This window comes from Terrapene carolina, unplaced genomic scaffold (genome assembly GCF_002925995.2).
Source record: "Terrapene carolina triunguis isolate 2854851 unplaced genomic scaffold, T_m_triunguis-2.0 Scaffold706, whole genome shotgun sequence".
Classification (NCBI taxonomy): domain Eukaryota; kingdom Metazoa; phylum Chordata; order Testudines; family Emydidae; genus Terrapene; species Terrapene triunguis.
The window spans coordinates 5,851,034-5,864,262 of NW_020665057.1; the positions used below are offsets into that span (position 1 = coordinate 5,851,034).

The window sequence follows — 13,229 nt, forward strand, 5'->3', positions numbered from 1 at the left end:
TTCTACTTACAGTCCTTTTTTGGCACAAATAGAAATTTACTCAGTCAAGTATGTTTTTAAAGAAATTTTGCATCACAACTGAGATCAGCAGGGGGTGCTCAAGCTTGATGCCCCATGGTATAAAAGAGAGGGGCTGCTGGCAGAGCATTCTCCACCTTTACTTTAGAATGCTCACCCACCGCCAGGCCAGAATAGCCTTGCACATACTCTGCAAAGCCCATCTGTTTGAGTGGGCTTTGGGGGACAGCTCATGTGTTTGAGGGTGCCTTGTGGGAATGTGTGGTGGTGGGATTTAGATCATACTGATCACATGACATGGGCATCCAGAGCTTTCGATCATGGTGCCCTTTTGGCTGAAGTTCCTTTTTCTTTTAAATAAAGATCAATCAATAAATAAGCCGGGTATTTTCAAGGAAGCCTAAGGGAATTAGGCATCCAGTTGAATGGGAGTTAGGTGGCTAACTTACTTAGGCTCTTTTGAAAATCCCAGCCTCAATTTATGGCTGGAAATAAGGACACCTCACACCCTCTGCTCACTCTTCCCAGTATTTTAGAAGCAAAAGGATTGGTCTATACTACAGAGTTAGGTTGACGTAAGGCAGCTTACATCGACCTAAATATGTCAGTTTACACACTACAGCCTTGGTCCCAGGGCCGGCTCCAGGTTTTTTGCTGCCCCAAGCAAAAAAAACCAAAACCCGGAGCGCTGCCCCTTGAAAAGTGCCACCCCAAGCACATGCTTGGAACGCTGGTGCCTAGAGCTGGCCCTGCTTGGTCCTGCCCTATTAAACCGACATCATAATTCCACCTCCACTGGAGGCATAGGCTTTATGTCGGGGTAGATCAGGGTGATGCAATGTCTGCGTAGACACTGTTACTTACATCAGCTGTTGACTGTCATTCTTGTCTACTTTCATCAATGCTGAAGCCGTGAAATTGACAAGAAAGCCATGGGGTGGGTGGGGGGCTCCAGCTAGAGCCCAGCTGCCCCGGGCTCCCCGTTCCCGGACAGGCTGCGTACTCCCCGCTCGGAGCCCGTCTGCTCTCAGGCTCCCTGCTTTCAGCCCAGCTGCGCCCTCCTGGGCTCCCCACTCCCAGCCAGGCTGTGCCCCCCACTCCCAGCCAGGCTGTGCCCCCCACTCCCAGCCAGGCTGTGCCCAGCCTGCTCCCTGCAGGGAGCCCTGGTGCTGCACGGAGGCTCCCAGCTCCCCGCTACTTGGAGTCTGGCTGCCCTCGGGCTCTTGGCTCCCTGCCGCAGCCGGGCCCCTGGTAGGGAGGTGGGAGCCTTGGTGTAGCCGCCAGGCCCCCCGCAGGGAGCAGGAAGCCAAGAGTCTTGGTGCAATTACTGCAGTGGTTGTAAGTCGACCCAACATAGGTCGACTTATCTTTCTATTGTAGACGTGCCCAAAGTAAAGGTACCAGGATAGTTTGAAGGTGGATCTCATACGGTCATTCCTTTTCTATCATTTCAACATGTTACATGTTGCTCCACGAATAATGCATCCCTTGGCTCCTAACATTGTTTTTCTCATAGATGTTGATGAGTGTGCTCTTAACATGGACCACTGTAATCGACACCTATCGGACTGTATCAATACTGAAGGTGGCTATGTCTGCAAGTGTCTGGAGGGCTACCGTGGAGATGGGCTTCATTGTTACGGTGAGGGGGAGTGTGAGGGTGACGGGGGGAGTGAGAGGCAGTGACAGAATGAATGAGGAAGTAAGAGACGTGTCTAATGATTTGGATCGGCTATGTGTCAAGATGCCAGAGTTGTGTTAAGCGGCCATAATGATCTATTCCACTACTTGGTTGAAAAACGGCATAGGAGCCTGCATACTAATATTAGACTGGTAAGCTCCCCAAGGCGGATGACATTTATCATCTCTACTTTTTTGGCTCTTTTCCTACTGTTTGATGTGTGGCAACATCAGCAGCTGATCAATATGCAAAGCCTCTAGTTGTCAATGGATACTTCCCCTGGGTGTTTACACTTTGGTGGCTATGCTGGGGGAAAAATGGGTGAACCAGTAGAGATTTATTGGAAATCATTACCATGCATATAAGCTAAAGCAGGTATTCAGTGTGTCATAATACTCCTCAAATAATTTTAGGTTAGTTTAATAGGCATGAGCTTCAGGGTGTTGACATTTACAATCTGGGTACATTTAAAGACGTGTTAACAATCAGATCCACTGATCCTACTGGCCAGAACTTGGGTTGTGACCTCATGTCTTCAGTTCATTTCCTATAACTTTTATTTTTTCAAATCAATTTTTAGCATTAAAGTAGGAATGAAGAACGGGCTTGTTATCAATATTAGGGTAATAAAAAGCATGCGTAGGGCTTTACATGAGTCTTCATTTCCCTTTTGCACTTTTCAGTTATTTTTTTCTGGTCTTTTTTTCTCTACAGCCTGATCAACGCCCCATTAAAATCAGTGGGACTTTTTCCATTGACTTCATTGGGCTTTAGCTCAGGCCATTAGGGTAGAACAAGATTGCTAAAAAAAAAATCAAGACCAGAGGCAGGCAGAGAGCCTGTGGGAGTGTGGAAAATGCATACATGAGTGGTAACCTTTACCTTATAGTTCAGGTCCCTTTGATATGTACATAATTAGGCAGTTCAGAACTGTTGCACATCTAGGATTGCAGTTATACCTGATAAAATTATTTAGAAAAAGTTAATTCTTTTTCTGAAGAGCATCCAGGTTTTAAAACCACAGTATCTCAGCTACTTTTTTCAAAACTTCATAAGTAATGAGATCCTGATGTGGATAAATAAAACTGAAGCTGATCTTGACTTCTATAACCTTATGAAGAGACGGAAAGGAGTGTCTTCAAATGGATACCATATTCTGGTTTTAAAGCATGCATAACTTGTCATGTAACAATAATCAGAAATCTGCCAATATGTCAAGGGAGAATACAGAACACACCTTTATTGGTTTTTTGCACTCACATAATTCAGAATATTTTGTTTTAATTTTGTTTAAAACACCACTCTGAGTCCTCCAGGATACTTCGGGCCACATCCTGTAGTCCTTACTCAGGCAAAACTCCTGAGAATTTTATATGAATCAGGACTGCAGGATTCAATCCTTTATCTCAGTTTTAGTCTGGCAAAATAGGGTTGAGTGAACCTCAAAAGGCTCAGTTTACCTGATCTTTCTGGAGTTTATTTGAAGTTTACATGACGTAACCAAACCTTTAGACCGCAAGACTTTTTTTTTTTTTTTAAATGTGTCCTTGTTTTTAGCACTGCTGGAAGCAGTAGCTGCTGGCTTCTTAACCACCTTCTGATTTAACCTGTGTTGCCTGATCTATTGATTGTGTGCTAATTATATTGATTACTTAAGAATTTCCAGTTAACACTGAGGTATGGGAGGTTCTCATCCCAAGATCTGGTCAAGTATTATTAATATTACTGTTCAGCTGGGACCCCTGACATGCACAGTTGCAACACTCACACTTAGGAAAAATCTTCTGTATTTGTAATAGTTGTATTAACACAGTTAGTAAAGTTACAAACACACCAACCCAGCAAAGTAGATAGCGATAACGCAGAATGACCATCTGTGCATCCATATACTCTCACCATCCCTTGCATAACAACCTGAAATGTTAGTCATTGTCTTCCTCCTCCTCCTCCTCTTCCTCCTTGTCATCATCACCAGTGGTCGTCATTCTGACTTCTCCCAAGAGTTACCTCTTCCAAGGCACGCAGGCCGGAATTCAACTTTTATAACGTGTTATGCTGACACCACTATGTCTAATGCATATTCAGTAGGGGTTTCATCCCCTTTTCCTTATTTGTATCTCCTCTCCCTACTAATGTTGAAGTGTCCTCCCATAGGTTATTAGTTCGTTAACCTCAACCCTATTAACATATACATGAATTAGTTATCATGGTATTCTTGTGGTTGGACATCTGCTGATGTTTCTCATTTTAAAATATACCAGACTGGTATAAACAAGCATCCTGTGGTTGCCTGTCAGCAGTTTAGTCATTACAGCATTTTATCTTGATATCTTATGTTCTAGGCTTACTCTTGGTTAGCTGCTTATGCTCAGGTTTTTGACCCTTATAACTTGTTTAACTTAGGAATTGTCCTACAGGCCTGAGGCTTGTAGATTCATTGCATTACTGCCTTAACTTAACTAACCTATAGGCTACACCTGTTCACAGAAGGTGAACTCCAACTTCTACTGCCCCCCTGGTAGACCTGTGCTGGTGCTAGCAGTGATGGGAAATATTAAGAGAAAATGTCTTGTGTAGGCCAGGCCTTAGGCCTTCTCATGCATGTCTTGTGCTCTCTCTGTCCTTTAATTTTATGGGTGAAGCTTCTGCCTTCTCTTTCCAGTGGAGGATCTACTGTCCTTCTCTCAACACTGCTGTCCTCTGAGGTGCAGGGATGGATAAGCCTACCTGTCCTCCTTTCACAGAGAGCACACTTTATTGCTCTTTCATCCCACTTGCTGCCAAGAATATTCTGTGGAGGGAAGCTCTGCAGCATTCGTCCCAGTGCCAGTAGTGCTGAGCCATTGCAGCCTGTATAGAATGACACTCAGAGGCATTCATTCTTCTAACTGCAGACTGTTTGGGTGACAGATATCGATGAATGCAAGCTGGGGACACACACATGTGGAGAAAACACTGTCTGCAACAATACTGAAGGAAACTACACTTGCACTTGCATTAATGGTCTATCTGGAACTGGGGACAACTGTACTGGTGAGTAAAGTTAGTAAACAAGCCAAATAACCTGGTCTCTAAGTAAGGAAGGTTGAGTGCTCAGATAGATGAATCATCCTGGGAAATTCAGAAAGTGCTGAATATGTCAGGCAGCCTGTGAATCCAATTAAATTGGTTCTGGATGCTGCTGTTTTGCAAATCGCACCTCCCCAAGAAGAGGTGGGCTGAGGAGACCAGATTTTGGTTTTACAAAGCTGGGAATGGTGAGCATTTGATTCCATTTGTTGGAAGCATCAACATTCAGGGCCAGCTCTAAGTTCTAAATGTAATAGTGTACAGCTAATAACCACTGTCTTCCATAAGAGCAGATATAGTTCTCTGTTGGGGTAATACCATGTCCCTCTTATGAGATAACAAAGACTCACTCTGCCAAGTCATTTTTCAGGCTCTCCAGGGGTTCAGCCTCTCTGCAGGGGGCCAGCACAAAGCGTTGTGGCTCAGGGGATACAGCACTAGCTGGGTCTCGGGGGGACTGGGGTCTAGTCCAGGCTCTGCCACTGGCCTGCTGTGTGACCTTAGGCAAGTCACTTCACCTCCCTGTGCCTTTGTTTCCTCATCATAAAATGGGGATAATAATACTGACCTTCTTTGTAAAGTGCTTTGAGATCTATTGGGGGAAAGTGTTGTATAAGAGCTAGGTATTATTATTGTTTAAGTCCTACTTAAGTCCTCAAATAGAGTATAAAGAACAGATTTTCAAGAGTGCTCAGCTCAGTCACCAAAATAAGTGGCCAGATTTTCAGCAGAGATGGGTGTGTTGGCTGCTAAACTCTTTTGAAAATCTGGCCATCAGTGTCACAACAGGAGCTGAGTTTCATTGATGTGCCTAAATGGGAGCTGATCTCCTTTGAAAATGTGGCTTTAAGTGTGCTGGTCCTCTACCTAGGGGTGAATTTTCCTCTTGCTGGTATACAGTCCAGCGACAGAAAACATTCTGCAAAATTCTCCGAGACCCGTCTGTGCAGAAAAATGAAGGAAATTATGACAAAGAAAGTGACCAGCAGATTCTCATCCCCTCTTTGCAAGGATTTGATTTTTCAGCAGTTTTAGCTGTAATCGAGAAATGGTGACATTAAATAATATATGACTTTATGCCCGATTCAGCTATGGAAATAGATAATGTTTTAAAAATCCAAAGCTTAAGTTTGCTCTGGTTGTTTGTGTGGTGGTAACAGAAGAGCATCATAAACCGTAGAAACAAAGAAAGGACTGGTATGTATTGTAGCTCCACCTTAACAATGTGCAGATGGGCGAATCACAGTCTGTTTATTGGGGTTAAAGAATCTTACTTACAGGGCCGGCTCCAGGCACCAGCTTAACAAGCAGGTGCTTGGGGCGGCCAAGGGAGAGGGGTGGCACCTGCAGCAATTCGGGGGTGGCAGATCCCTCACTCCCTCTAGGAGCGAAGGACCTGCCGCTGAACTGCCGCCGCCGATCGCGATCGCGGTTTTTTTTTTTTTTTTTGCTTGGGGCGGCAGAAATGCTGGAGCCGACCCTGCTTACTTATTATCTTGCCTGGAAATGCTGAAACTCTGCACCAAGCGATTTGGCCAGTTTAGCCAACAACTAAGACATGCATGCGTGTGAAATACTGTGTTTCAGAATCTGCTATGCCTTCTACCACGAGCACCAGTGGTGACAACATTTCCTCTGAACAAGATGGTTTTATGGGCTGCCCTCCTTCATACGAGTCCTACTGTCTTCATGGCGGAGTTTGTATTTATGTTTCAATTCTACAAGACTATGCGTGCACGTAAGTATAGACCTTTGTCTCATCTGTGCCTATGTATGCCATCCTAGAGATACTGTGATGGGCATTTCCCCTCAAGACAAACAATGAAGTATTTCGCCATATATGTTCTGTGTATTTCCTACAACTGTCAGCAGAGCCTGCCCTTTATATTCGGTTGATATGTGATGTTCACTGTGTTCCCAAACATTGCAGTTAACAGTAGCATTTGATTTCTTCCTTGAGTGCTTGATTCTTTTGCGTATATTTGCTTCAGAGTCTAGAGGTATGTCTACACTGCACACTCCTGTTGGTGGCATGTGGAGTACATACACTACCTGCCCCCTATAGCATAGATATACATGGCAGTGAAGACAATGAGTTGAGTAAAATAAGGAAACACCTGACCCCTGTGGGTATGAACCCTACTCACCCAAGCGGTGCCTCCCCCAGCTACACTGCTGTTTTCAGCCGTGTAGTGTCCTGTGGCTTCTTCGCTGCTGGAATATTTCCCAGCCGCAAGGAGAGACAACGGCACAGAGAGAGGCTCCATCAGTTCCCCACTGCCGAGCCTTTCCCTGCTGCCCTCCCCCCGCCACAGCCTTTCACTGATACATTTAGCTACACGCCACAGTGTGAATGCAGCCTGCTTTTTTCTGCAGCACGTAGCTACACCTACCCTACACGCCGCCGCTAGAGGTGCAGTGTAGACATAGCCGTTGTAGGGTAACTGGCCAAACCAGGGTGCCCACAGCATAACAGTTGCTTTTCATTTCTCCTCCTACATATGTATTTATATATTTTTGTATGCATTTTTCAATAATAATACTTAGTTATCCACACCCCTGCCAATCACGTGTCCTCCTTGGCCTTTCGGCTTCTCCTCTGGGTTGGTTTGCTGCAGCCATCTGTGCAGGGGCGGCTCTAGGTTTATTGCCACCCCAAGTATGGCAGTTAGGCAGCATGCCTGCGGGCGGTCCATGGTCATGCGGATTCGGCGGCATTTCTGTGGGTGATCTGTCAGTCCTGCGCCTTCAGCATACCCGCCGCCGAATTACCGCCGAAGCTGCGGAACCGGCGGACCTCCCGCAGGCATGCCGCCGAAGGCTGCCTGACTGCCGCCCTCACAGCGACCGGCAGGCTGCCCCCCGCGGCTTGCCGCACCAGGCACGCGCTTGCTGCGCTGGTGCCTGGAGCCGCCCTTGCATCTGTGGTGCTCTGTGATGGGAGAGGACACCTCCATGCCCTTTCAGACCAATACCAGCCTTTAGCGCCTCCACTTAGAGATTGGGGGATTTTTTGTCTCTTTTGGGGCAGTCTGTGTGAAATTATCAAATACAACAGTCCTCTTAAAAACAAGGCTCGTTAAAAAAAGAAAAAGAAAATGGTAATAAAGCAACAGAAATGGTTTGCATATCAGACCTCATCTGAATTCTTTCCAAAGCCCAAGAAGGCAGGGCTCTCTGGGGGGTGTCCATGCAAACACTTAGTTTGTGGCAAGCTGGGGTGTACATCTACCTTGCACTAGCCTGATGTACACTAAGTCTTCATGTGGGCCCTGCTGCCGCACACAGATTATTTGCGTTTAAAACTATATACTATATGGCAGAGGGCTCCCTTTTTAATGATTATTTTTATATTTGCACACTAGATGGCAGTATTCCCTCATTTAGACTGTATAATTCACATTGAATACAAGAATGTAGTTGGGGGGGGGAGGGGGGAGCTATTTGTTTAGTGATGAATTGCACATACCAAACATAATTTATTTTAATTTGATTCAAATACTCATATTAGAGAGTGATCCATTTGGCTTGTATGGAATGTATTGTGGTTTTACATCATAAATGTATTAGCAACGTTCTAGATCTAGTGCGTATTTGTCATACCTTGTGACAGAAACAAGGTGCATGGTCTTAATTTAGTAATTAATGTTTGCATAGCATTTGAGATCATCAGCGAAGGGTGCTGTAGGCCACATCCTACTTGCTTTACTCGTGGGTGGTTCTGTTGACTTCAGTAAGCCCAGTTTGTTGAGTAGGATTTGGGTCCACATTATTAACCCTGAAAGAATTTTAAGAATCTAATTTACTTTTTGCTGTTTATGTTGCATTGTTCCCATTTTGTATTTCAGTCAGCTTGGATAATGAAACTAGGTTGGCAAGATTTCCTTTTATTTTTCAGTTTCTAGTCAATTTCATGAACTTTTTTGTGTGTCTCTGGGTTCGCAACACTGAAGGGTGATTTAAAAAAAAAAGCAGCAACTGTTCATTTAAAATTTAAAAAGATCCTGAAGATATTTCTATCCATAGAAGCTTTTGTAATGACCCTTCTTCCTCTTCCCCCATTGCTTTTAACAAAAAAAAAAGTTTGAAAATAAAACCAAATTATTCAGCAAGATCTCATTTTCAAACTGTCTTTTATAGGGAAAAAATTGAAATTTACCTGTTGGAAGATGCTACTTTGAAAATCTTAGAGGAACATTCCCTTATGGAAAATGCCTATAGAATTTAATAGAAAATAATTGTTTATAATTTTTTTAACCATCTCATAGAATTGAATAAGGAATTAGATCCCTATTATAAAATTCTATAGGATGTTTCTATAAATAACATCTCGCTATTAAATGGTGGTTAGAGAAATTTCTACAAAAACCTATTGGTTTATTTAATCCCTGTTAAACTTTACAAGGGTACTCTTCCATAAGGGTTGCACTTGATGAAGCAACACCAAAGGTGATTAAAAGAGTGACATTTTTCTTTTCCATCATTGGTTACCGTGTGTGCTCATTTGCTTTTTGATAGCTGTGTGACTGGTTACGTGGGGGAGCGCTGTCAGTTCAGTGACTTGGAATGGTGGGAACAGCAGCATGTGGAGCAAATAAAGAAGCGGAACATCACAATTGCAGTTTGTATAGTTGTGCTGATCCTGCTGCTCCTCCTGGGATCTCTTGCTGCTTACTGTTACAGGTAAAACTTTCAATCACAAACTTACAACTCAAGTCCTAGGTACCAAGAAGTTTTTGCATATAACTAATGGTGAAGTATAGGGGCTATGCCAGTTTACAGCAGCTGAGGATCTGGCCCCACATGTATTTTGCTATTTTTTTCTTTTCAGTAATTTATCCTATGAATTATTCACATTCCTTAGGCATCTGAGCTCCTCTTCCTTGCTTGCAGTACACACATTGACATTAATGAGAGTTACATGTGTCGAGGGAGAAGGAGAATAGACCCTATTAGGTTTGAAGAGGATCCATAATTTGTATTGATGTGGGAGTTCAGACGCATGCCCTATAATGTATATTTTTTCCCTAGGGTTTCTCTTCGGTAGCCCAGAGCTGCAAAGCAATTGGTAGGGCTTTGCCTCTTCTGTGATAGCAATCCTGTTAGGCACAGCCCCCCAAAAACCTGAGAATTTTCTTGGCATGGGAAGATTGGGTGTGTTCTCCGTCTATCACCAAGACTGTGCAATGATACATGTAGCAGAGCATGTGGACGCAGCAGCTTGCCAGGTATTAGAAGCAGCAGCGACAGGGGTGTGTCTCTACGGTGTCTCAGTTGGGAAAGTTCTCCCATCAATCTCTAATGACTCTTAGGGATTGCACAGGGATGTGCTGACTTTTGGTGGAAAAATGCCCTATAATCAATATGTTATTTATAAATACACTCTTCCTATAGATGACAGAAGGTCTCAATCTTGCATTATATTGCAACCCCCAACTTCCCCGTGTGTCACTGAGAGCTGAGAAAGCAGGATCAAACTCTAGGAAAGGGAATTCTCATGCAAATACCTGTATCTGTATTTAAGGACCTCATCACCCAACTGTTCTCAGAGGCTATAGTACAATCTTATAGGTTGTACTTTGAGAAAAATACCCAGCAGCCAAATCAAGACACCCTCCTCCTGCATAGATCAAAAAGAAGGAAATAAACCTGCCTACTAGTGTGTGTGTGTGTGTGTGTGTGTGTGTGTATGCGCGCGTGTGTGTTTTGAAGATCAGAGTCCATTAGACACAAATAGCCACTGAAGTTAATGTAATCTTTTTCTTATTTAATTATTCATAGTATATTAGACCAAAGAACTGGAAGTGCTGCCATATTTCTTATGTTCTATTGACTGATTTTATAGCCCTGGATTTAAACCTAATTGCAGGTTGGCCTGTTTTCATGATTTGGGATTCAAAGCCAAGTCAGCTGAATTATGTATATAGAATAAATATACAGAGTTAGGGTTTCTTAGACTCTTTGTCTCTTTAATTGAAGCTGTCATTTTAACAAAGTGAAAGATACAGCTGGCTTTAAGGTGCAGGGATATTCACTGATACACTAGATTTCCCCCCCTTTTTTTCCTTTTCTTTCTTAGCTGCATTCTGTTAAAAACAAAATCTTTGTCATTTTGCCCTGATTTACTTTTCTTCTTTACCAGATGTTTTTGCTCAATGTAACTGTTTACTTCAACAGCAAGTTTTCAGTTACATGCTTGACTGGCTTTGTACTACAGCTATTACTAGCCCAACTAAATCAAAATGAAACTACTGATCTAAAATCCCTATTTAAGTGGAGCCTAGAAACCAATATTTGGATTGAAATTGGTGTTTCGTCTTTTCTCGTAGCTGAGTATATTTTGAAACATATTGATTACATTCCATAAACAGATTGGTAACATTCCTACTCTCCCCCCATAAAACACAAACTCCTATCTCTTTGTAATTGCAAGGATCTAGGGCAAACTACATTTATTCACTTCCAAAATTTATAATCGAGAAAGCAAAAGAACTGATGCACTGTATCAATGTGTTTAGTGGATATGGTCAAATAAAACAGAATTATTGTTGTTAATAATATTTAGCACCTTACATTTTTATAGTGCTGTAGCTGGATAAGCCTCATTTCACTTCTGTGAGGCAGGGAGGTATTAATATCCCTATTTTACAGGTGAGGAAAGGTGACTTGTCCAAGGTCACAGGACAAGTCAGTGGCACCGCTGGGATTAGAATTGAGAAGTTCCTGGTTCCTAGACCATGCTCCGTCAACTGGTGTCACTGTCTCTTCAAATTGTTCTCAAAGTTACACATGGAGATCCTCAAACCTGCCACATTGTTCTAGCATGTGGTGTTCTGTATGCTTAAAAAATGAACAATAGAATTCAGACAATCCTGTTAAGTGGGATAGGCTGTTGTGAGCACATAGTTCCTGTGCGTGAGTTTTGCAGTGGGCCTGAGTCACTTCTGGAACGGTCAGGCACTAGCTCCCTTTGACAGTTGTCTGTAGAGTGCCAAGTGGTTCACATGTGGCTGTATGAAATACTATCTCTCCTCCATCCTGTCCCCTGTCGGGGATTTTTCTACATTTGAACCTCTCGGGGTATGTCACTCTGGGGGAGAGTCCTTGGCTTTGGAATTAACTTTCTCCAGTGATATATCAAAGCCTAGGTTTAGGGTGCAGGATGCAGTGCAGAACACATCTTCTTAGTCTCATGTTTAGTTTCTAGGGTCAGTAGCTAGGGCCAGGGAGGTACTTACTATATATGGCGGGGTTGGGTCTGTCGTATCTCCACCAGAAGACAATTTTTGGTTTGTATTTAATTTTTATAAATGTGACAAAATATGACAGTTATGGGCATGATACAAATAGCTAATTAACATGTAAATACAAGGTGAAATAAAGAGGGAAATTTCCATTTAATCTAATAAAGATCAGTTGGTAATTGGCATTCAAAGTAGAGCTTATCAAATGCAGTAACTCAGTATCCACTAGAGTTAATCTGGAGACATCTCCCAAGTTAAGTTTAGGAGAGAGCATGGGTGACAGCTGAAGTATTAACTACTCTAGTTAATGTTTATCAGGAGAAAGGCTGTGTGTGTTTTCTAGTAAATGTATTCTGTCTGTGATCCCAATTCAGGAAACCACTTAAGCACCCGCTTAAAATGAAGCGGGTATTTAAACTCTGTTCCTCAATAGGGATGCTTTTCCGAAATGGGAGTCATAGTCATTTTCAGTCTCTACTATAGTGATCATTGTTCAACTGCTAAAATAGTGTGTTTGAATTGTGAAATTGACCACTTAGATCTGATTACTTCTATCTTTTTTTCTCCTCTTAATAATATTGTTGGCTTTTTTTCAGAGCTAAACAGTTTTCCTCTTATATAACTATCCGTGGTAGACTTACTCCAGGCAATGTTTTAGTTCTTAGAATTTTGAGTACTCTAGGTTATTAGTAATATTTACTATATGATTTTCTGAACTTTTGTTGATGTCATTCATGAAAAACAATGAATAAAAAGTAGGGCTGGATTTTCAGAATTGCATATGCTCAAATAAGCATGCAAGAATGTGTGCATATTTACTTCCCTGACTTGCACAAACAATTACAGTGACTGGACAAACTGTCATAGCATTTGTGCATGAGTAGTCCTGAGTACCTGGCCTTTAATAAAGAAGAAAAAAGCCAAATTTGTAAATCAACAAATATTACAATAATAAATAATATTATATTTGTTTACTATTCCCTCCCAAATCCTCATCGCAATTGTTATTTTTATAAACTACATGATACTGAGGGCACATTGTCGCAAACATTTTACTACTGCACCTACTACTGTTTGAACCATTCCACTTTTGTCAAGTCAGGACTTTTTAACCACACATCTGTAATTAGTAGTATTGTACTAATTGGTCTGTATGAAAGAAAACAAAATACATCCACTCATTTGTCAATATTAGCAAAATATTACCCTTCACCGGT

General features: G+C 42.4%; 1 protein-coding gene across 1 annotated transcript in view; it reads left to right on the top strand.

Moving 5' to 3' along the window:
- EGF (epidermal growth factor) overlaps positions 1-13,229 on the top strand; it is a 100,628-nt gene that overhangs the window by 75,680 nt on the left and 11,719 nt on the right. Inside the window, exons 19-22 of the mRNA XM_029913511.1 lie at positions 1,535-1,660; positions 4,610-4,732; positions 6,356-6,506; positions 9,287-9,451. Of these exons, the coding sequence (XP_029769371.1) occupies positions 1,535-1,660; positions 4,610-4,732; positions 6,356-6,506; positions 9,287-9,451 (565 nt within the window). The remainder of the gene's footprint in view (positions 1-1,534; positions 1,661-4,609; positions 4,733-6,355; positions 6,507-9,286; positions 9,452-13,229) is intronic.